Genomic DNA, 25,121 nt, shown 5'->3' on the forward strand with positions numbered 1-25,121 from the left:
CTGAATGAAGTATGAACTGAATCAGGTTCCCATTGTCTTGGTTTGCTGGTTTTCTGGCTAACGATGCCACCGCTTTCCCAGGCATTAATAAAGTAGCCATCTACATGCCGGGGAACTAGAACGGTAAAAAGCCTTTTCAAAGTAGAGAACAAAAGGACTGAATTCTTTGGGAAAACTACTGAGGAAAAACTGGTGAACTAGCACAAAACAGTTGTACGTAGGAAAAGGGAGAGGATTGTATTATATGTAATTTGTATGCGACTATTATAATCCTGCAATTTTTTACATTCATTTTTGTATTTTACAATATTGTGAAATTTGAAGGTTCTCAAATAGCAGAACAAACTGTTAACCACTTGTCGACTGCGCACAGTATATTTACTGCGGCAGTCAGCCCCGGCCAGGCAGAGTGACGTAGATCTACGTCGCTAGCCTGGGACCGGCTTTTGAGCCAATAGCGGGCGAGACGCGCGCGCCCGCTCCGGCTCGTTCACAGAGGAGTCCGCACGTGTGACCGGCGGACCCGATGTCCGCCGGTCACACTACGATCGTCGGTAGAGCGGGAGAAAGGCGGGTGGCTTATGTAAACAAGCCGCCTGTCATTCTCCCCTGTGTAAAAATGGAGATCAGACGGTTCTACTATGTAGAACCGTTGATCTCTGTTTTTACAATAGGAGACCTGTCACATCACAGTTAGAAAAACGCCCCTAGGACACACTTAACCCCTCCCTCTCCAATACAGTTAACCCCTTCCCTGCCAGTGTCATTTTTCAGTAACAGTGCATATGTATAGCACTGATTACTGTAGTAATGTCACTGGTAACCCCAAAAGTGTCAAAAATGTCAGTCAAGGGTCCGATCTGTCCGCCGCAATGTCGCAGTACTGAAAAAAAAAAAAAAAATCGCAGATCGCCGCCATTACTCGTTAAAAAAAACACCAAAAATGACAAAAATCTTTCCCTTTGTTAGTAAACGCGATAACTTTTGCGCAAACCAATCAAAATACGCGTTTTGCGATTTTTTTTACCAAACATATGTAGCATAAAACAAATTGGCCGAAAATGTTAAAAAATTTTGATTTTTACATTTTTTTTGGGGAATTTCATATAAAAAAAATGTGAAAAATATTGTTATTTTTGCAAAATTTACGCTATTTTTTTGTTTATAGCGCATGATCAAAAAAATCGCACAGGTGATCAAATACCACCAAAAGAAAGCTCTGTTTGTGGGAAAAAAAGGACGTCAATTTTATTTGGGTACAGCGCCGCACGACCGTGCAATTGTCCGTTAAAGTCACGCAGTGCCGAATCGCAAAATAGGCCCTGGTCAGTAGGGGGGAAAATCTTCCGGGGCTTAAGTGGTTAAAAAAAAATTAAGCATACTCAGCAAACATGTTCCCAAAAAGGGCAATATGCGTTTTTTTTAAAATTTACAAATGTGAGTAAATGTGTCCAAACTGCAGACAAACATGCAATTTATAAATTCTGACTGGTGTGATTCCTGAATGGGGAGTTTCTTTGCAGATCAGGCAGATCCATGTAAAAACGAATATTCCTGACCGAATCTTCCCTAGAAAGCAGCTGACATACTGTCCATGATATTCATTTTCTAACTTGTCCTAGAAAAATGACAGCTGGAATGTAATTGGTAGTTGTGGGTATAGCGCATCATGCTTAGTTTGGGTGTTTTTCTAGACAGTTTAATTGAAGCAAAACTATGAAATATGTCTAAAACATACATGCTCCATCTGTATGGATTTGTAATTGCTACAAATGTCTTACTATCATCATGCATTTTAATGAGGGTATTCCCACAACAAGAAGCTCCATAATTGTGTACTCTTCATAGATCTGCTAGAAATCTCCCAGCAAGGCTGAATCGGAGCGGTTACCCTCTTTTGGAGGTCATGTTATGGTGTTTTGAGCTCTGGTCAGACACCCCAACTTGACAAAACCTAGGCTGCTTTCACTGAACTGCAACAGTCGTGTCACTCAAACTGGCAGCAGGGTCCCTGGGAAGCAATTAAAACTGTAATGCAAGCATATGACAAGCCCAATTGGCAAAGATCTATGAAGACATCTCCCCAAGCAGGCTTTAATCTTACCCTCCAAGCAGTACAGCTATGTGCTGTGATCAAACTTCTTCACGCTGATGGCAAAATTAATCCTGGGTATGAAAGCCAATGCCTACAGTTTTTACTCAATCTGGCAGAGAACATAGCACATATGTCTCGCTCTTTTATTTAGATGGTATTTAATTCTGCTAATTTTACAAACTAGAAGCTATGACTGAACAAATACTGTGGGAGAATGTGTTTAGCGCCCAGTGGTAAAAAGAAGTTTCTCCAGGTGCTCTAGTTTTCTTCTACAACCCAACATTTGTCATACCATCGGGATACGGGGCAGAAAATACTACGTATGTATATGTACCAATGACTATAAGGAATATTAGAAGATCCCCTGGCACAAGGTCTGAAGTTAACAGCTGCTATAAGGAATTAATTTAGTAACTAAATTAATAGGTAAGTAGACCTGTAGTGTGGAAATAGTGCCCAAAAAGACAAGCAGAAAACAAAGCACTAATCACCTGTATTTCCCATAGGCTCTCTGAAGCTGATCTTTTCCCTATTACTCCCCTACTAATACCTCGTACACACGATCAGATAATCAGGCGACTTATCGTTCGCATTTTGTTGCATGATACAAGAATTGAATTCAACAATGCGTACTAAACGTATGATTTTTTTCGTACGACTCTGGAAAAGCTTCCTGGTTGCATTGCTACCTATCGAATAGTGCAAAACAAAAACAATGGCAGCCAGGCTTTTTCCACGTTATTTTCGTGTTTCTGATCATGCGTGGTCTTTGTCTATCGATTTTTAGCGAACGCATACCGTACTGATTAAACGATTGTCATTCGCTAGGCTATCGTACGACAAAAGTTTTCCTGTTTGTCCCTCTGGATTTTGTTGGACGAAATGTCGTGATCGGCTTGCGAAAGCTGTGTACTAACGATCAGATTATCATGTGATCAATTTAAAAGCGATTTTTTTCTTACGATTATATGAACCTGTGTATACGGCATATGCCTTGTTCAAAACTTTCTGTGTGAAGATGGCAGAGCTTTGCCTTCCAATATCAGAGCTGCGCCCTGGATGATTAGTGGTCTGATGACTGATGGTAAACTCAGTAGGAGAGGTGGAGGAAGCACAGATTCACTAAATTAATAAATTGGATACAGGAGATCTTTACACTGCAGCATAATAGTAAATAAATCTCAAGAGACTGGCATTCAGAGGCAGCAGTGCCTTATGATCTCACGCTGTAGATATACATGTTTGAGTTTGTAGGCACAGGAGTGCCTACGCATAGTCTCATGCAAAGAAGGGCACGGCTACAGTGCATGCGGAAAGTATTCACAGCGCTTCACTTTTTCCACAATTTGCTTTGTTTTAGCTTTATTCCAAAATGGATTAAATTAATTATTTTCCTCAAAATTTTACAAACAATACCCCAAAATGACAATGTGAAAGAAGTTTGTTTGAAATCTTTGCAAATTTATTAAAAATTAAAAAAAATCACATGTACATAAACATTCACAGCCTTTGCATTGACACTCAAAATTGAGCTCAGGTGCATCATGTTTCCACTGATCATCCTTGAGATGTTTCTACAACTTCGAGTCCACCTGTGGTAAATTCAGTTGATTGGACAGGATTTGGAAAGGCACACAACTTTCTATATAAGGTCCCACAGAAAACAGTGCATGACAGAGCACAAACCAAGCTATGAAGTCCAAGGAATTGTCTGTAGACCTCCGAGAGAGGATTGTATCAAGGCACAGTTCTGGGGAAGGGTACAGAAAAATGTCTGCAGCATTGAAAGTCCCAATAAGCACAGTGGCCTCCATCATCCGTAAATGGAAGAAGTCTGGAAGCACCAGGATTCCTATAGCAAGCCGCCCGGCCAACCTGAGCGATCAGGGGAGAAGGGCCTTAGTCAGGTAGGAGACCATGAACCCGATAGTCGCTCTGACAGAGAGCCATCTCTGTAGCACTCCACTAATCAGGTCTGTATGGTAGAATAGCCAGACAGAAGCCATCCCTCAGTAAAAGGCTCAGTAAAAGGCACATGACAGCCCACCTGGCGTTTGCCAAAAGGCACCTGAAGGACTCTCAGACCATGAGAAACAAAACATTCTCTGGTCTAATGAAACAAAGATTGAACTCTTTGGCCTGAATGGAGAGTGTCATGCCTGGAGGAAATCAGACATCGCTCATCACCTGGTCAATACATCTCTACAGTGAAGCATGGTGGTGGAAGCATCATACTGTGGGGATGTTTTTTAGAGCCAGTAACTGGGAGAATAGTCAGGATTGAGGGAAAGATGAATGCATCAATGTACAGAGACATCTTTAATAAAAACCTGTTCCAGAGCGCTTTGGACCTCACTGGGGTGAAGGGTCATCTTCCAACAGGACCCTAAGTACACAGCCAAGATAACAAAGGAGTGGCTATGGGACATCCTTGAGAGGCACATCCTTGTGTGGCCCAGCCAGAGCCCAGACTTAAACCCAATTGAACATCCCTGGAAAGATCTGAAAATGGCTGTGCACCAAAGCTATCCATCCAACCCGATGGATCTTGAGAGGTTCTGCAAAGAAGAATGGGGGAAACTGCCCAAAAATAGGTGTGCCAAGCTTGTAGCATCATACTCAAAAAGACTTGAGGCTGTAATTGGTGCTGAAGGTGCTTCAACAAAGTATTCAGCAGAGGCTGTGAACACTTATGTACATGGGTTTTTTTTTTTTTCATAAATTTACAAAGATTTCAAACAAACTTCTTTCACGTTGTCTTTATGGGATATTGTTTGTGGAATTTTTGAGGAAAATAATGAATTTAATCAATTTTGGAAAAAGGCTGTAACATAACAAAATGTCAAAAGTGAAGCGCTGTGAATACTTTTCGGAATGCACGTTATGTTTCAGGACAAATTCAAGGCAACTAGACACAATTAACTAGATTTTGCCCCAACCCCCTGACATGTCACATCTTGGCATGTCATTTTTTTGGGGGGGGGCTCGGGTGTAAGTTCTCCTCTCCCCCTCCCTCCCTGCAATGCTCTGGGACATGTCACAGGTCCCAGAAGATTGTCTGGCCAGTCACGACATGCAGCGTGACTCGCCCATGCGCAGTCCACACTAGAGATGTCGGCGCCGTGGGGAGAAGACAGAGAGAACCGAGGCTCCCCCCAGCCGCATCGCTAGACCGTGGGACAGGTGAGTATGTGTTTATTAAAAGTCAGCAGCTACTGACTTATAATAAACACAAAAGCGGAACTCCGCTTTAAAGTAGAAGTTCAACCTAAAATTAACTCTAAGGGTCCTTTCACACGAACGATCCGATCAGATCCGCCTGTCAGTTTTTCAGGCGGACCTGATCGGATGCTCCACGCATCGCTATGGGGCAGAGGATGTCAGCGGAGACATCTCCGCTGACACCTGCTGCTATCCGCTTCCACTTTCGATCCTATCCGTGAAATCCGGACGTATGGAAACCCAATTTTCCATCCGTCCAGCGGATCAGATGAGAATGGACAGGAGGTCCGTTCTCATCCGATTCCCCCATAAAGGACAGCGGGGATCTGACAGCTCCGTCTCTGCACACAGCAGAACGGCTCCGTCGGCGGATGTGGGCCGTGTGAAAGGACCTTTGATCTACATGCAAATATATTCTAAGACTAATCTATCTAACCATGTAAAGCAAAAATCTATATACATACCTTTTTGCAGCCAATCTGGTCTGGTCTCCAGCGGTGAATGCTGTGTGGAAGAGACAGCTGACAACGGCTGTGAAATGAATAGTAAATGACTTACTATGGGGCTTCCGTTGTCGGCTGCATCTTCTGCACACCCCTACACAGAAAAGCTGCCACTGACAGCTCAGGGTGGGGCCGGACCTGATCAGCTGCAGAAAAAAAAGGTATGTACAGGCGGTCCCCGGGTTACAAACATCCGGCTTACAAACGGAGTGAGAGGAAATCTCCCCCTAGGAAGGGAAATTCACTCCTGTTCTCATGGGAAAAGGTGTCTCCACTGAAGCTTTATCACCAATCCTTGTTTCCACAACAACCCAAAATTTTAAAAATCCAATTGTCACAGGGACAGAAAGTGAGGTGAAATCTTCTGAACAGGGGTACAGACAGGAAAACAAATGTCACAGGGATGTTAACCCTTCCCTATGCTATCCAAAAAACAAATATTATTTTGGCTGGGGCTACACTTAAAAAAATTTACCTGTTCCGACTTACAAACAAATTCAACTTAACCTACAGACCCTATCTTGTTCGTAACCCGGGGACCACCTGTATAGCGATTTTTGCTTTACAGGGTTAGATAGATTAGTCTAGAAATGTGGCTGCAAGTAGATTTAGAGTTACCTAATTGCAGGCTGAACTTCTACTTTAAGCTTTACAGTTCTACAGTTCTTATAAGCAGAAAAAAGAGCAAAAAAACTCTGATACCGGCATTATTTAGGTTTTCTAAAGCAAGAATAGTGACTGAAGTAAAAGCACTATAAATCCTTAAATACTTAAAAAGTTTCCAGTCCAAGTGGTTATATTAATTTTAGTCCAACTGCCCCCCCCCCCCCACATTTGCATCTTCAATGGTCAATGTACAGAGCAGGAAAGACTGAAAATGAAAGTCTGGATGAAACAGACCTGCATTTATTATCTGATACGGACTAAAACAGAAAAAAATTAAACCAGGAGAAAAGAATAGAAAGTACATGATGTGATATTAAAATTCAAGTAGGCAAATAAAAAAAGGACTAGCATTGTGCTGCATTTTCCTTTCAGATTTTATGAAGAAAAAAAGGAGCAAAAATAGATCTTTTTTGCCGAGCTTCAACCTACTCCCCAACTTGATAAACAAATTAATGTGACAACGAAGGAATATTTTTCCTACCTCCCAAAAAAAACATGTTAACCTCAGACATGAGCAAAGCATGTCATCCTATGTGTACTTGACTCAATCCAGAGCACAAAGTGTAATTTCTGTCTGCTGCTTCGTTCCTCTATCAGCATGAATCACTTCGGAGGAGTTTTCCGGACACCAAGAGAAAAAAAGGTAACAGTAGAGGGATCCCCAGCACATAGCCTGTGATTGACAGGGGAGGAAACTCAAGCTGATTGACAGCCTCAGCTCTGTCCCAGTATTCTGTGTAAAGGGGGGAGGGGTTGTTCCTTCCCTCCAATCAGTTCTCAGAGCTCTTCTCACAGAGTTCTAAAATGTGTGATTTCAGTGCTCCATCCCTGTTTTCTGACAGCTCAGACAAGTTTTATAAATTCTGGAATTTGAACGGATGTGGAGAAGAGAAGACTGCAGCTAAAAAGGTACAATTTATGTAGGAGGATTTGTTTAATCTCTGCGTATCACCTGAGGTCAGTCACTTCATAGAGTATATGTAAAGCTTTAAGCATCATCAAAATAGGAACACTAAAACTAGTTAAAGCTGAGTTCCAGCCTCAAAAAAAAAAAATGAGATAAAAATACCCCTGGGACAGTCAGGGCTAGTGCATTTAAGCAACAACAGCCTCTGAACTGTCCCCGGTTTCACTTACCTTTTAGAAGAAATACTTACCTTGAAAATGTCTTGTCCAGCGCTGCCATCTCAGGTGTGGGCAGCTGAAGCCGGAGCGTCCCTCTTCGGTGACGTCGGAGTCCCAGAATGCCCTGCACCGGCCCTGCTTGTCACTTCCGGTGAAGGTGCGTCATCCCTGCACAGCTTCTGGGCATGCCCAGAAGCTGTTTAGCAGGGAATGACACGCCTGCACCGGAAGTGACGAGCAGGGCCGATGCAGGCGCATTGACTCCTGGGAGCGATGGCGCTCACCTCCCAGGAGTCAATGCAAAAAGGAAGTAACGGCGTGGGCCACAGCCACAGAGGTAGGAAGAGGAAGGAAGGTAAGTATATTTTCTTCAAAAACAAGGTAAGTGAATGAAAAAAAAAATTGTCATTATCCAATTCTTTCAGGTAATGTACAGCAAGCGAATGGGGCAAAGTTCATTTTGAAGCTGGAACTCCACTGTAAAATCAAAGCTACCAGATTTCTGCAGCAGTTAAAGGACAAGTTACGCCAGCACTGTATAATATGAGGGTATTAAATTTTTCTGGGTGCAGTTTGGTTGGCAAGAGGCCACCTTTATCTATGAAGACACAGGTGTGCAATCTGCTGGCTGGGACTCTAAATAGGGTCACCTAGCCATTTCAAGGCCCCTGTTATTTATATAAGACATTAAATCTATGGGTTCCTATTGAGAGTCACATTGCTTTAGGGTGCAAGAACAACTGCAATTGACTAGGGCTCAAACTTGAAAAATGTTAAGTTTCTCACCATGTGTGATATTTTCTGAATTAATAAAACAAATCACAGAAAACGCATATATGCATTCAGGCTTATAAAATTGTGCAAGCATAAAGCAATCTCTCTGGTCATATCTGCATAACGCAGAGCTGTCCGTGAGTGTCCAGCTACATTGTGATCTTCCTTCCAGGTAATTCTGGGCACCGACAGAGTGAATTCAGGGACTGCGGAAGACACAAGCACCGGCAGCTGGAACATCTCAGCAGGTTTTTCCTGACCTTCACTTCTGCTGACTGTGTTGGCTTTTGTTACACTTACCGGGACCAGAGGAGCTAGAAGCAGACGGCATTCCCTCACATCCAATTACACTCTGTGCTAGACAAAAGAAGCTCCTTGCTGCATAAGTATTAACACTAGCAGGAGCATTCCAACTGCACCTAATGTACAATCATAGTGCTGTAGGGATTCCTAATCAGATTGGGCATGGATGGTTATTACTCGCTCAGAGACCTGACGTCTTGCTCCTACAATACGGCTGCTTAATGGAGCTAATGGAGTAGGCCTGCTTAACCCCTCCACCTCCTGTACAAGTCTGGACTGTTATCTATATATTGACTGATCTGTAAAACACTGCACTGTACAGCACCAAGATAACATGCTTGCCTAATAAAATACAATTCACATGCATAATAAATAAGCAATACAGGTAAAAATGAAGGCCATACAGTTTTGTTATTGGCTCCTGCCTAAAGCTAGCCATAGACGGTTCAAATCTCGGCCGGTTCAGCAGGGACTGGCTGACATTTGAACCATTAATGGGCAGTCCAAATGTATCAAGTTGATCAATCTATCAATCTGGGTACAACCAGCTTGCCGGATTCTCTTGCGAGTATTGCTAGCGGCTCCTATATCCGCTAGCAACAATCACTGTCTTCTCCCAGAAGGCAAAGCTTTGCCCACCCTTCTGCCCACCCCCCCCCTCCCCTTATGGGAGAAGACAATTGCCAATTCCCCTGTCAGCACCATCTGTGTTAATGAGCAAAATCAAGCTAATTTCTTTCCTTCTGTAGCACCCTCCTAGGTAGGTGCTAGAGAGCGAATATAGTTTTGGCTCTGTCTGCCTATCAGAGGACCAGCAGGCAAATTCTATATTGCTTTCTGCTTAACAGAGAGCAGGATCTGTGAGTTAGGGCTGCTCATGGTGCTCAGTGTGTGATTCATCTGGTCTAGGGGAGTGGCATTTTGGACAGCGGAGAAAACCTGACCAATGGGCACACATGCTTTGATACAGCCCCAGCAATTGGCACAGACTGCTATCTCGATGCATTGTAGGATGTAGTATAAAAGCCAGGAGCACATGTGCTCTGGGTCTTTGGCTGGTGAGCAGAGTCCTGGAAGGAGGGTGGCGGCTGCCTCCTCTTCTGCAGCACTTGGTGTATGGTCACAGGCAGTCGGCCAGGTGAGCCAGAAGAAAGGAGCTGAACCCAAAGTTCCAGGACAGCTGTCTAGAGGGGTTGAGACACTGGAGAACCTGGAAAAACCGTATCGTGAATACAGGGGATCTGGTCTAAGGTCCTGACCAGGAAGGGGGCCACCCCAGGGTAGAATAGTCAGAGGACGGGTGTCTGCCGGTGGAGTGAAAGGGGGTGCTAGGCGAGTACCCTGAAGATAGTGTGCAACCAAGTCTGTTGTTCAGAGACTCAGTATCTACAATTCATCTACTGGCAAGGTGAAATTCGCAGCCTGGCTGCATCTTCAGATAGAAGTCCTCAGGATTGTGAATAGTTCAAGTTCCGGGGTATCCCACTCTTCCCTTCTCCCATTGTTAATATAATAAACAAAAACAACCAAAACCCCTAGACTGTTCATTGACTGAGCCGGAAAGTAAAGTGTTAAGTTTCTGCCTGCAGTTGCTACCGGTAACCCAGAGGGCCCGAAAAGGTGGACATCAAGCAGTCCTCTAGGGGGCAGTGCTACACTTTAATAGATAGTTCGAATCTTGGCCGGTTCAGCAGGGAGCGGCCGAGAATGGAACCATGTAGGGGCAGGCTGATTTTACTCAAGTCGATCCACCAATCAACTTGGGTACAACCTGCATGTTGGCTTTTTCATGCAATTATTGCCAGTGACTATAGCCGCTAGCAATAATCACTGTGTGTTGTCCCAATAGGGATGGCTCCCTGCCCCCCCGGGAGAACACAATAGCTCTATGGAAGAGATTCCCCCATCAAACATGACTGTGCTGACGGGGAAATCGAGCAAATCACACCATCTATGGGCAGCTTAACATGGCCCTTGCATGTGAATGTGAGTTAGAGACCTTACACTGTAAGCTCCTTGAGGGCAGGGACTGATGTGAATGTACAATATATATATATATATATATATATATATATATATATATATATATAAATATACACACATACACACATAGTCAAAGCTCTGCATAAACTTACGGCGCTATAAAGGTATCTATATTAAATACATTTTTGTAAGTGTGTAGACATGCATAATATATCATACACACACACACTTCTTTTTTCCTAAAATATAAGTAAATGCACATAGTATTTATTGCATAAGCACAAACACACCATGTGTGTCATCCTGAAGAAGGTTCAAGATTGCAAATAAAACAGACGATTAAAGGGAACCTGTCATCAGTTAATAGGGGAGCAGCTGTTGTTGCAGCCATTATCTTCATCTTTGCTTTCCTATTTGGTGAGTCACTGACCTGGAACAAGTGTCTGCATATTAAGTGTACCAACACCTGATATACATATGCTTGTTCCAGGTCAGTAATTTGAAAAGAGGTGAATGAAGATGACAGCTCAAGCCGACACCCTCAAAATAAAGTCCGCAATAGAAGCATAGGCACTTAATTTTGACTTCCAAGCCCCAAATATGCCATTTGCCATTCCAAAAGTTAAACACATAAGTATCTCCTGCCAACTGAAGTAGAAGAGGAGAAACAAAAAATAGTATAAACTAACAGCAATCCCATGTTCCCCGCCAACCAACTACCCCACATTTAAGGCCCCTTCAGGCTCATTCAACAAGCTGGTGGAAAGCACAAAGATTTTGTACAAAGTGAATTAATCCATTTCAGCAAATATGATTTCAGTTTACAGTCTAATGGTTTGCCCTATAAACATTTTCCAATCTGTAGATACAGAGGTCTTTCTTAGGCCCCTTTACCACTTGTGCGACCTGGAAGTGGTGTGATTTTGCGGCGCCTTTACTGGACTTGAAGCAATGCCTGTGTAGGTCTTTAGGTCTATGGACCTCAAGTCACATCGTTGTCAGACCAAAGTACTGCAGGGACTACTTTAAGGTCGCACAGATATGAATGGTACTCATTGGAAATAATGGGGTACGACTTGCCATGCGACTTTGCAGTCCCAAGACGCAGGACAAATTGCACAAGTGTGAAAGGGGCCTAAAGGCCAATACTGATTAGACATTGTAGAAACAGAGGTCTCTACAACAGCCAATACAGAAATGAATATCAATCTACGATTTCCAGTTGTCTTTAAAGGAGAGAACTACAACAGGACATGGGGCAAGGGAAATAAGTGGTGTGGATTTTTTTTTTTTTTGGGCAGAACGGTCTGTCTAGGGAACAAAATCTCTAGCTACACCTTTGGTAGCACCTCTGATAGAAAATGTAGCATTGTTAACTTTTTTCCTTTATAAAAATGAAAGTGGTTGTAAACCCTTACAAATACCTAGAGAAATGACTGGCCTCAGATGACACACTAAGATGAAACAAATCCTCCTATTTAAAGAGGAAGTAAACCCTTTTCTGCAACTTGTACCTATAGGTAAGCGTATAATAAGACTTACCTATAGGTACTGTAAATTTCTCCTAAACATGTACCGTTTAGGAGATATTTACTTTGCATGCAGCCAGTGACATCACTGGTGCATGTGCTCTGAAGGAACGGCCGCTCGTTCCGGGACCGTCGGCTTCCACGCGCATGCGCGGGAGTGACGTCATTGCGACTCCAGCCAATCAGACAGATGGTCGGATACTGCAAACCCGGAAGACGGGCAAACGAACATGTCACCCATGAGACAGGTGAGCGGTCGCCACTGCAGGGCTTCGTTCTTGGGTAAGTATTTCATAATGAGCTAGTATGCGATGCATGTCTTTCAGGTGTTCGTTTTTTTTTTTTTTAATTCTGAGGTTTACAACCTCTTTAAAGCGGGAGTAAACCCCCTTTTTTTTTTTTACTTGTACCTACAGGTAAGCCTATAAAAAGGCTTACCTGTAGGTACAGTGAATATCTCCTAAACCATGCATGGTTTAGAACAATGTTTCTCAACTCCAGTCCTCAGGGCACACTAACAGGCCAGATTTTAAGTATCACCTTGGGGAGATGCAGACTAGAATACTGCAATCACTGAGCAGCAAATTATATCACCTGTGATGCATTTCAGTTTTCTTGCAAACCTGGTCTGTTAGTGTGCCCTGAGGCCTGGAGTTGAGAAACACTGGTTTAGAAGATATTCACACTGCATGATGTCAGCAGCGATCTGAAGGGTTGGCATACCCGTGTTGTCCCTTCAGCGCTCTGTGCCGCAGTCTGTGACTCCCACGCATGCATAGGAGTGACATGATTGCGGTGCTGCCAATTAGACAGCCGGAGGACACCAACCTGAAAGGAAGACTGGGTGAAGATCTCAGCCCTCACAGCGGTGCTGGAAGGCTTCAGTCTAAGGTATTTTATAATCTGCTAGTATGTGATGCATACTAGCACATTATGCAATTGTCTTGCAGGATAAAAAAAAAAGTGTGGTTTACTACTGCTTTAAGTTTTACCAGTTTATCTGCAGTCTTCTCTACTATACAGTCCAGAGTTTAAAAAGCTTATGCAAAGCTTATGCAAAGCAAAGGCCTTTGACACCGTTCCCCACAAACGATTACTGTACAAACTAAGGAAGGTAGGTATGGATCAGAAGGTGAGTACCTGGATAGAGAACTCGGATTTGGCGGGTGTGGAAAGTGGGGTCCCCCAGGGTTCTGTCCTGGGACCAATCCTGTTTAATTTGTTCATAAATGATCTAGAGGAGGGGATATCTAGCACAATCTCAGTATTTGCAGATGATACTAAACTAGGCATGCCAATATCTTCTATGCAGGATGTGAAAACCTTGCAAGCAGACCTGAACAAAATAACGGGGTGGGCAACTACATGGCAGATGAGGTTTAATGTTGATAAATGTAAAGTAATGCACTTGGGGGCCAGAAACCAGAAAGCAAGCTACTCACTAGGGGGGGAACCTCTGGGTGAGTCTAGGATGGAAAAGGACTTGGGGGTACTGGTAGACAACAAGCTTGGCAGTGGCATGCAATGCCAAGCCGCCGCAAGCAAAGCCAACAGAATACTGGGATGTATAAAAAAGGGGATTCACTCCAGAAATAAAGAGATTATGCTCCCACTCTACAAGACTCTGGTCCGGCCACATCTGGAGTATGCTGTCCAGTTCTGGGCACCGGTCCTCAGGAAGGATGTGCTGGAACTGGAGAAAGTCCAGAGAAGGGCAACAAAAATAATTAGGGGAATGGAGGACATCAGCTATGAGGAAAGACTACAAGCCCTGAACCTTTTCTCTCTGGAGAAAAGACGATTGAGGGGGGATATGATATCAATGTACAAATACTGTACTGGTGACCCGAGCATAAGGAACAAACTATTCAGAGAAAGGAGATACAATAAGACACGTGGCCACTCACTAAAACTAGAGGAAAGGCGGTTTAACCTTAAAGTGCGTAAGGGGTTCTTCACTGTAAGAACGGTAAGGATGTGGAATTCTCTTCCACAAGCAGTCGTATCAGCGGGGAGCATTGATAGTTTAAAAAAACTATTAGATGGAAACCTTAAAGACCACAACATACAGGGGTATACAATGTACGGTTAAAAGCAAACACACACACGCATCATAGGTTGAACTGGATGGACTGATGTCTTTTTTCAACCTCACTAACTACAGTGGGTACGGAAAGTATTCAGACCCCCTTAAATTTTTCACTCTTTGTTATATTGCAGCCATTTGCTAAAATCATTTAAGTTTATTCTTCTTCCTCATGAATGTACACATAGCACCCCATACTGACAGAAAAACACAGAATTGTTGACATTGTTGCAGATTTATTAAAAAAGAAAAACTGAAATATCACATGGTCCTAAGTATTCAGACCCTTTGCTCAGTGTTTAGTAGAAGCCCCCTTTTGATCTAATACAGCCAGGAGTCTTTTTGGGAAAGATGCAACAAGTCTTTCACACCTGGATTTGGGGATCCTCTGCCATTCCTCCTTGCAGATCCTCTCCAGTTCTGTCAGGTTGGATGGTAAACGTTGGTGGACAGCCATTTTTAGGTCTCTCCAGAGATGCTCAATTGGGTTTAAGTCAGGGCTCTGGCTGGGCCATTCAAGAACAGTCACGGAGTGGTTGTGAAGCCACTCCTTCGTTATTTTAGCTGTGTGCTTAGGGTCATTGTCTTGTTGGAAGGGAAACCTTCGGCCCAGTCTGAGGTCCAGAGCACTCTGGAGAAGGTTTTTGTCCAGGATATCCCTGTACTTGGCTGCATTCATCTTTCCCTCGATTGCAACCAGTCGTCCTGTCCCTGCAGCTGAAAAACACCCCCATAGCATGATGCTGCCACCACCATGCTTCACTGTTGGGACTGTATTGGACAGGTGATGAGCAGTGCCTGGTTTTCTCCACACATACCGCTTAGAATGAAGGCCAAAAAGTTCTATTTTGGTCTCATCAGACCAGGGAATCTTATTTCTCACCATCTTGGAGTCCTTCAGGTGTTTTTTAGCAAACTCCATGCGGGCTTTCATGTGTCTTACACTGAGGAGAGGCTTCCGTCGGGCCACTCTGCCATAAAGCCCCGACTGGTGGAGGGCTGCAGTGATGGTTGACTTTCTACAACTTTCTCCCATCTCCTGACTGCATCTCTGGAGCTCAGCCACAGTGATCTTTGGGTTCTTCTTTACCTCTCTCACCAAGGCTCTTCTCCCCCGATAGCTCAGTTTGGCCGGACGGCCAGCTCTAGGAAGGGTTCTGGTCGTCCCAAACGTCTTCCATTTGAGGATTATGGAGGCCACTGTGCTCTTAGGAACCTTAAGTGCAGCAGAAATCTTTTTGTGACCTTGGCCAGATCTGTGCCTTGCCACAATTCTGTCTCTGAGCTCTTCAGGCAGTTCCTTTGACCTCATGATTCTCATTTGCTCTGACATGCATTGTGATCTGGAAGGTCTTATATAGACAGGTGTGTGGCTTTCCTAATCAAGTCCAATCAGTATAATCAAACACAGCTGGACTCAAATGAAGGTGTAGAACCATCTCAAGGATGAGCAGAAGAAATGGAAAGCACCTGAGTTAAATATGAGTGTCACAGCAAAGGGTCTGAATACTTAGGACCATGTGATATTTCAGTTTTTCTTTTTTAATAAATCTGCAACAATGTCAACAATTCTGTGTTTTTCCGTCAATATGGGGAGCTGTGTGTACATTCATGAGGAAGAAGAATGAACTTAAATGATTTTAGCAAATGGCTGCAATATAACAAAGAGTGAAAAATTTAAGGGGGTCTGAATACTTTCCGTACCCACTGTATGTATGTAACTATGTAACTATGTTATGAAATGTGAGAGCTGATTGGAGGAGAGATACACCCCCCCCCCCCTCCACACAGCAAACAGGAACAGAGCTGAGGCTGTCAATCAGCTGGAGGTCCCTCCCCTGTCACCTTTTGTCTCTTGGTGTCAGGAAAACTTGTCAGAAGTGATTCATACTGATATCAGGGGAACAAAGCAGCAGACAGATACGACACTTGGTGCTTTTATTTGAGACAAGTACACACTAAAGAGGGACATGCTTTGTTCTTTTTTCACGTCTGAGGTGTACAACCACTTTAATGAGTCTACAGCAACATATAGCACATCTATGTTTTTTGAAGAAATACATGTTTAAGGGTAGATAAACATAAATGCACAGAGCACCCATGTTGTGTATAGTAAAGATCACAGAGATTAAAAGAAATTTTAATAACTTACGGAGACTTTAAATGGAGAGGTACTGGCCGGGTCCATGGAGCTACCCTTGTCGGATGTGCTGGTTCCCGATATGCTTCTCCTTCGTGGTGACCTCTCAGCTGGCACCTCTGTATAGGTTAAGAAGAAAAAATACCTGACATGAGACTAAAGAAAGGTCAGCAGTGTAAAAAAAAAACCAGAACAAGCAGGGCGGCTTGTCAAATAATAACAAGCATCTTTATTGTTTAAGCTTCTTGTGTGAAAAGATAATTGTTCTTTAAATTTCACAGTTGGGCTCCTTGGAGTAGACAAAATAAAAAGAATGAACTCTGCAGACAGTGAGGCATACACATTCTAAGCATAGGTCTCTGGGAGTGGATTAGGATACAGAAGAGCACGCTGAACAGGTGAATTCCATTGTACACAATGTGCCTTACAAAATAAACAGACTGACAGATACTGAGAATCACATTACTTACATACTCATAGAAATGTAGAAGAAAAACAAACACACGTTTAACTTTAAAGCAGGACTGGATCATCTATATATCATATAGGAGCAGGGCAGCCCAATCCAGGAGAGGGCGGCCCAATCCAGGGGAGGGCGGCCCAATCCAGGGGAGGGCGGCCCAATCCAGGAGAGGGCGGCCCAATCCAGGAGAGGGCGGCCCAATCCAGGAGAGGGCGGCCCAATCCAGGAGAGGGCGGCCCAATCCAGGAGAGGGCGGCCCAATCCAGGGGAGGGCGGCCCAATCCAGGAGAGGGCGGCCCAATCCAGGAGAGGGCGGCCCAATCCAGGGGAGGGCGGCCCAATCCAGGGGAGGGCGGCCCAATCCAGGGGAGGGCGGCCCAATCCAGGGGAGGGCGGCCCAATCCAGGGGAGGGCGGCCCAATCCAGGGGAGGGCGGCCCAATCCAGGGGAGGGCGGCCCAATCCAGGGGAGGGCGGCCCAATCCAGGGGAGGGCGGCCCAATCCAGGGGAGGGCGGCCCAATCCAGGGGAGGGCGGCCCAATCCAGGGGAGGGCGGCCCAATCCAGGGGAGGGCGGCCCAATCCAGGGGAGGGCGGCCCAATCCAGGGGCGGCCGGCCCAATCCAGGGGAGGGCAGCCCAATCCATGGGAGGGCAGGACCTTTAAGGAGCCCATTAAGAAAAAAAAAAAAGTCAAGCTCATGGGACTACCTAATTCCTGAGACTAGACAAGCCCTGAGCCAAGCTTAATATACAACAAAAAACTGTCAAAGAAGAAAGAAGCCAAGCCTAGCTGAGTTTAACCACTTCTAGACCGGAAGGTTTTCCCCCTTAATGGCCAGTCCAATTTTTGTGATATGGCACTGCGTTACTTTAGCTGACAATTGCGCGGTCGTGCAACGCTGTACCCCAAAAAAATGTATGTCCTTTTTTCCCCACAAATAGAGCTTTCTTTTGGTGGCATTCGATCACCTGTCAATTTTTATTTTTTGCGCTATAAGCAAAGACAGAGTGACAATTCTACATAAAAAAAATTATATTTTTCACTTTCTGCTATATAACATTCCCAATAAAAAATAATTTAAAAAAAAAATCAATTTATTTCATCATTTTAGGCCAATTTGTATTCGTATACATATTTTTGGTAAAAAAAAAAATAAGCGTGATTGGTTTGCGCAAAAGTTATCGCATCTACAAACTAGGGGAAAGATGTAATTTTTTGTTTCTTACTGGTAATGGCAGCGATCAGCAATTTTTAGCGGGACTGCGAGATTGCGGCAGACAGATCGGATACCTGACACTATTGGGGGGATCAGTGACATTACTACAGTAATCAGTGCTAAAAATATGCACTGGTACTGTACCGACTGGCAGGGAAGAGGTTAACACAAGGGGCGATCAATGGGTTAAATGTGTCCCTTGGGAGTGCTTTCTAACTGTTGGGGGGGATGTATTTACTGAATGAACACAGGGATCCATGTTCGTTACTGACAGAACATCGGTCTGCAGTGTTTACAAACGGCAGACCGTCGTTCTGTCTCCACGGTGAGCAATCGCAGGTGCCCGACAGCAATTGCAGCTGCTGGACACACCGATTGGTACCCTGCGGCAAATGGGCGGACGGGCGCGCGCGCCTCCACTCGCAGTCCTGCGAGGCAACGTTCAGTTACGTACTTTCGCGGGACAGAGTCGACCCGCCGCAGTATATGTATTGCTGGAAGTCAGCAAGTGGTTAATAACAAAAAAGATAATGGGGTTAAACTGCGTGCGTGCAAAATCTGGTGCAGCTCTGCATAGAAACCAATCCGCTTCCAGGTTTTTTTTTTTGCCAAAGCTTAATTGAACAAACTGAAGTTAGAAGTTGATTGGCTACCATGAACAGCTGCACCAGATTTGGAACTCACAAGTTTAATTAAATCAACCCCAATATCTGAAGCCCATGGTCATGTAAAAGGCTTTAGATATTGTTGATATACTAAAACTGGAGAGTGCCAAATCTGGTGCAGCTGTGCATGGTAGCCAATCAGCTTCAAGCTTTAGCTTGTTCAATTAAAGCGGTAGTAAAGCCTGCTTTGTGATTTCTATCTACAGGTAAGCCTATAATAAGGTTTACCTGTAAACTAATATCTCCTAAACGTGCACCATTTAGGAGATATTTACCCTGGATGCTGCCACTGGCGCATGCACTCTGAAGGCCCGGCATACCAGGCCAGACCTTCACAGCTTAGTGCCTGAAATGAGGGCTCCGGCCCGCATGTGTGGGAGTGACGTCATCACGGCTCTGGCCACTCACACAGCCGGAGTCCTAAAACCCGGAAAAAAGACCGGGGAAGATGTCAGCCATCTCAGTGTTGACAGCGCTGCTCAGGGCTTCGTTCTAAGTTAAGCATTTCATATTGTGTTAGTATGCGATGCCTACTAGCACATAATGCAAATGCCTTACATGTGTTTGTTTTTTTTGCCGTGGTTTACTACCACTTTAAGCTTTGACAAAAAACCTGGAAGCGGATTGGTTTCTCTGCAGAGCTGCAGCAGTATTTTCAAATGAACAGGTTCTAAATGTGCAAAGCTAGTCTTTCTAGCTTGTAGTGCGTGCCAAAAAACTTTAAATAATTCCGTGATGGCCCTTCATTTTGCTACAGGTTCTTTGGGTTAGAATGTCTTCTTACTATTCTGCAACAATGAAAATACTTTAAAATACCTTTGTGCTCTATGTGCAGTATCCCATTATATTTATTTTTCTCTTATAGAAGTAGTAGACCATAAGAGCCGGTTTACACATATGCTATGATAGACATCACGTGTGATTCGGAGCGCACTGCTCCGCAAATCACATGCGATGTCTGTGCGATGCAAATTCAGCCATATAGATTGTATGGCTGAATTTGCATCGCATTCAGACGAAACTTGCGCAGGACCCTTTTTTGGGTCAGCACCAGAATCGGATCGCATGGGTGTTCACGCCTATGCAATCTGATTTATGTCCCAACTGACAGTTCGCACTGCGATAAGCGAACTGATCTGGGGGTGCCGTTAACTTTGTATTGACACCCCCAGCTATTTGCATATGGCAGTGTGAACTGCCTGTGATTTGAGTGCGATGCGGGAAACCGCAGGGTTTCCGCATCGCATATGTGTGAACCGGGACTAAATCAGCACTTTGCATCTATACTTTTCTTGCTCCAATATAGCATACAGACTATGAAATAAACTATTTCGCCCAACTATGTTTATTTAGTAACTGTCCACACACATCTGAGGATATCAGGAAATTTTCGCAAGGTGAACTGTTTTTATCATCTTACAGCGGGAGGGCTAATGAAAGGTGATCTCTGATTGATTCCTGGGGGCTTCTGTACATCTCTGGCCTTTGATTGGTTGTAAAATAAAGTCAAATACATCAACATTACTAAAACTGCCACAATGTTTAACACTACTAATATAATAATAATCAGTCTAATTTAAAGTGTCAACAAGCATCTGTAAGAAACATGTAGCGTGTGGTTCCATTGACAACGGTAAAAAGGAAAAACTCAAAAAGATTGGGTACATAATGTTACAGGAATTTTTAGAATGGAGACAATACTGCTAATAATAATTAAATACATGTATGCAATTGTAGAAAGTGTAAAAACAGCAAGCATCAGCTGGGTTAATTTACTAAAGGAGTAGAAGCTGTTCACGTTGCAAAGAGCGTTAGTGAAGATGATGAGGCAGCATTTACTTTGAATAACCAATCATGTGCAAAGGAAAGAATAAATGATTGGCTGTTCAAAGTGACCATATGACCACTGATGATCATAGTCCTTCCCACTGGAATATCCCTTTCTTTGGGAACATCTACAAGTTTAACTTCGGATTACTGAAGGGAACTTCTATAGTAAATATAAAGCACGAATAGGATTTAAAATTAGCAATAATTTATAGGATCCTAAAATTAGCAATTAAAAAATGTATACAAACAAAAACCCCATATATTGCTTTGAGCAACATAGGATCACTTGATTACTAATATTCACTTTGTAAAGGGTATGTTCCCTTGGCTAGGTGAACAACCTATACTTCTTTAGCAAGTAATTCCATATCTGTTCCATTATGGGTCAACAGTGAGTTAAAAGTCTTAATCTGAGCCAGTATTTCAAAAATGCAGAGAAGATAGATATTCTTAGCATGTACCTTTATCACAAGTGCTACCCATCTCCACTTCAAAGCCTGGGCAGAGTCCAACTTCTGAGACGCAACCAAGAATCCCACACATGGATCTACATCCTATGCAGTGCTGCACTGGCTTAAAGAAATGCCGGTGTAATAGCAGAGGCTGTGCAGCCTGGCACGGTCCGTCGTTCTCGGGAAACTGGCGCAGCGAAGACGAACAATCCTGGCCTTTTGGCCCAGGGGATCCGTGCTACTTCCAATTTTGAAAGAAGCTGGATCTGATCCTGCCGCTCTCCCCCTCCCCTGGCAGTGTGCAGAGAGCAAGGAGATACACACAGACGACTGCAGCTATTCAATCAATTGCCACAACTGCACATCCTCATTAGATATCAAAGCTATTTACAGATGCTGAAGCACTCTGGCGTTTAGTCGGAGAAAGTGTCATCAGTGTGCCTCAATCCATGCAAACAAGAAACACATACTGAAAAGTGCTGCTAACCTGTGCCAATGCAGAACTGCCAATACAACCCAACAAGGGTTTAATCTAGAATCAAGCCATTCAAACCCACAAGATCACTAGGTAATAGATAACTATCAGTTTAAAATAAATACCAACAGAAAGGGCCTAAACAGTCATTTATAACATCAAACTTGGTTTGGACTCGATGAGGATCAGGATAATGGGTAAAAGCAAAACATGCATTCATTCTGATTTTTAAAGGGTCCAGAACACAGTATACAGTGAGGGCATATGTGGACTACAGCAAAAGGATTATAACAAAAAACAGTTAAAACAAGAATAGACCCTGCACAAAAAAAGCCTATAATTATCACCAACTACCAACAATAAAAAACAAAACAAATAAAAAAGGTTCAATAAAAGACAAAAAAAAAAAAAACACTTAAAAAAAAGTTTAGCAATTTAAATATCACAGCTGAACTGTTTATTCAGCAACTAAGCTATCAATGAGAAAAGAAACAGTTTGCATAGCGAATGCCTTGTGTCCATTAAAATGGAACGACAATAGAAGGGTCCAGACAAATTTCAGAAGAAGCAACAAGATACAAAATTCTCCCCCAAAGTTGAAGCAATTCAGTTTCAGGGCAGAGGACGGCAAGAAAAAGTTTTGATCTGAGCAGGTTCTGAATACCACAATAGTCCTATTTTCCCCCTTTAATATTCCACGATAATTGCCTCCTCTGCAAAATTACAGCTCACTCAGCAGCCAGAGAAAGGGCTGTTTGTTAAGGTGAAGGTACGGCCACAGATTGTGCATTTGGAGCTTGGCACTGAAGCTCTTCCTCCTCCTCCATCATTATCACCGGACCTCTCTCAATTTTTTTTTTCCCCGGCAGCAGTGGGAGAAACTGGGTTGGAGTCACCTTGCAGAATAACAGTGAGATTCCCCAGTGTCATTGCTATGCGTTCTCTTCAAGACGTCAGCCTGAAGTCGCACAGTGTGGATCCTCTCCCATCCACAGGGAAAGTTGTAGCAGAGTCAGAGAGGCAGACTGCAGGTCCATCAAACCGAGTTCGAAATCTCTACCTCTGCTCTTCCAAAATTAGATGGCTCTTCCCCCAGTCATCCACCCCTAGCATGCTACACACTACTGTTGCATTATCACCTGCTGCAAAATCAATGCAGCTCTCCTCTGCCTAATGGTTCCTATCTCATTGTCATCTGCACTTAGTCCGGGGAAAGCATAACTGGCGTCCAATAAACAGAAATAACATCTAATAAAAAGGTTGCATTAAAAGGCAGAGTCTGGCTTTTGCAGCATAGCAGGGAGCTGTGGCAAGGTTCACCTCCTGCACAATCTATGCAAGCAACAGCACACAAACAAGATCTTCGAGTAACCTAAACCCAGTGTCCGAGTCAGCAAACGGATGTGGGCAGGAGAGGAGAAGGAAAAAAAAAATCCCTGAGATAAGGCATGGAAAAAGCCTCGGCAGAGATGCTCTGGAAAGTCGCCTATCTAGTTTGACTGCTGGAAGGGAATTTGGGGTATTTTTATGCTCTGCTGGTGTGTAGGCATACAGAACACACAGCCAATAAAACATGTTAACCAGCTAAAACAAGCTATCAGGGGAAACCAGAACATCATCTGTCTACTACAAAAAGGGTCAATCTGTGCTAGCCAATGATTACAAGAGACAGGGAGGTGTTCTTCATAAATCACAGCTGTTTGACATTTACTAAGCCACTAAAGCTATCAGGCAAGGTGATCAAAGGATCTTGTAACCAATATATATGTAAAGGGTAGCTACCTAGGACCTGGGAAAACTGGTACTGCATGTGTAGTAGCTATGATGACCAATAGGATTACAATGGAAATGTCCAAATTAAACAATTAAAGTGGTACTAAAGGCAGAATTTGTTTTAATTTTTTTACCTTAAAGCGGCGTTCCGGCCTCAGCAACGTTGACAGTCAGGGCTAGTGCATTTCAAAATGCATAGCCTCTGAACTGTCCCAGGTTGCACTTACCTTTTAGAAGAAATACTTACCTTGAAAATTTCTTGTCCAGCGCTGCCATCTCAGGTGTGGGCAGCTGAAGCCAGCGCGATCCTCTTCGGTCCCAGAATGCCCTGCTCATCAGTTCCGGTGCAGGCGCGTCATCCCTGAACAGCTTCTGGGCATGCCCAGAAGCGGTTTAGCAGGGAATGACGCGCCTGCACCGGAACTGACGAGCGGGGCCGGTGCAGGCGCATTGACTCCTGGGAGCGATGATGTTCAGCTCCCAGGAGTCAACGCAAGCAGGAAGTGACGGCGCGGGCCACGGCCGCAGAGGGAGGAAGAGGAAGTAAGGCAAGTATATTTTCTTTAAAAACAAGGTAAGTGAATAAAAAAAAATGTAATTATCCAATTGTTTTTCAGGTAATTTAGAGCAAGCGGAAGGGGAAAAGTGTATTTTTAGGGTGGAACTCTGCTTTAATGGATCCTGTTTACAGTAAATAAAACCTTCTGTGTGCAGCAGACCCCCCCCCCAAATACTTACCTGAACCCCATCGTGATACAGCGAAGTTCAAAAAAGCCTCAGCTCTCTGGAGACTCTCCCTCCTCATTGGCTGAGACAGCAGAGGGAGCCAATCACAGCTAATGAATCAATGAGGGGAGAGAGATGGGTCAAGGCTGAGACGCAGCTGTGTGTGTGAATGGCCATGTAGAGCAGCAGCTCTGTGGAAACTCGAGTGGAAGTAGGGGCTAGGAGCGCCAGCAGGGGAAACTTCACAGGAGGGAGGGGCTAGGAGCTCCAGCAGGGGAAACTCGATAGGTGGGAGGGGTTAGGAGTGCCAGCAGGAGAAACGACAGGAGGGAGGGGCTAGAAGTGCCAGCAGGGAAACTGAGAAGAGGAGGATCGAGGCTGCTCTATGCAAAACCACTAAACGGAGAAGGTAAGTATAACATGTTCGTTATCTATAAAAAAAAAAAACAAACAGAACAAAAAAAAACATTGCCTTTAACGTCACTTGACCTTATACAGATAAAAGGGTTAACTAATTATATATACAGGTGCATCTCAAAAAATTTAAATATAATCAAAAATGTTATTTATTTCAGTATTTCAATTCAAAAAGTGAAACTCCTAGTATATAGATTCATTTCACACAGACTGATATCTCTTAAGCATTTCTTTCTTTTAATTTTGAGAATTATGGCTTACAGCCAGTGAAAATCCAAAATGTAGTATCTTCTAATTAGAATATTGTGATCAAGTTCAATATTGTAGACTCATGGTGTCACATTCTAATCAGCTTATTAACTCAAAAACACCTGTTTCTTGAGCCTTGAAATGGTTTTTCAGTCTGGTTCAGTAGGTTACACAATCATGGTGAAGACTGCTGACTTGACAGTTGTCCAGAAGACAGTCATTACAACTCTCCACAAGGAGGATAAGTCACAAAAGGTCATTGCTAAAGAAGCTCATTGTACGCAGAGTGCTGTATCCAAGCATATTAATGGAAGGCTGAGTGGAAGGAAAAAGTGTGGTACAAAAAGGTGCACAAGCAACGGGGATAACTGCAGCCTTGAGAGGATTGTGAAGCAAAGTCTGTTCAAGAATTTGGGGGAGATTCATG

The 25,121-nt window shown here is 43.7% G+C and overlaps 1 protein-coding gene across 6 annotated transcripts in view; it reads right to left on the bottom strand.

Annotated features, from left to right (window-relative positions):
• RASAL2 (RAS protein activator like 2) overlaps positions 1-25,121 on the bottom strand; it is a 580,981-nt gene that overhangs the window by 118,395 nt on the left and 437,465 nt on the right. For 5 of the 6 annotated variants that reach the window (XM_082265231.1, XM_082265230.1, XM_082265229.1 and 2 more), the window contains one exon: positions 16,439-16,545. In XM_082265231.1, coding sequence (XP_082121357.1) covers positions 16,439-16,545 — 107 coding nt within the window. Of the gene's footprint in view, positions 1-16,438; positions 16,546-21,063; positions 21,306-25,121 lie in introns of those variants that run through there. The other variant, XM_082265232.1, reaches the window with a different exon arrangement.

Source organism: Pelophylax lessonae (genome assembly GCF_965119305.1).
Source record: "Pelophylax lessonae genome assembly, chromosome: 8".
Classification (NCBI taxonomy): Eukaryota; Metazoa; Chordata; class Amphibia; order Anura; family Ranidae; genus Pelophylax; species Pelophylax lessonae.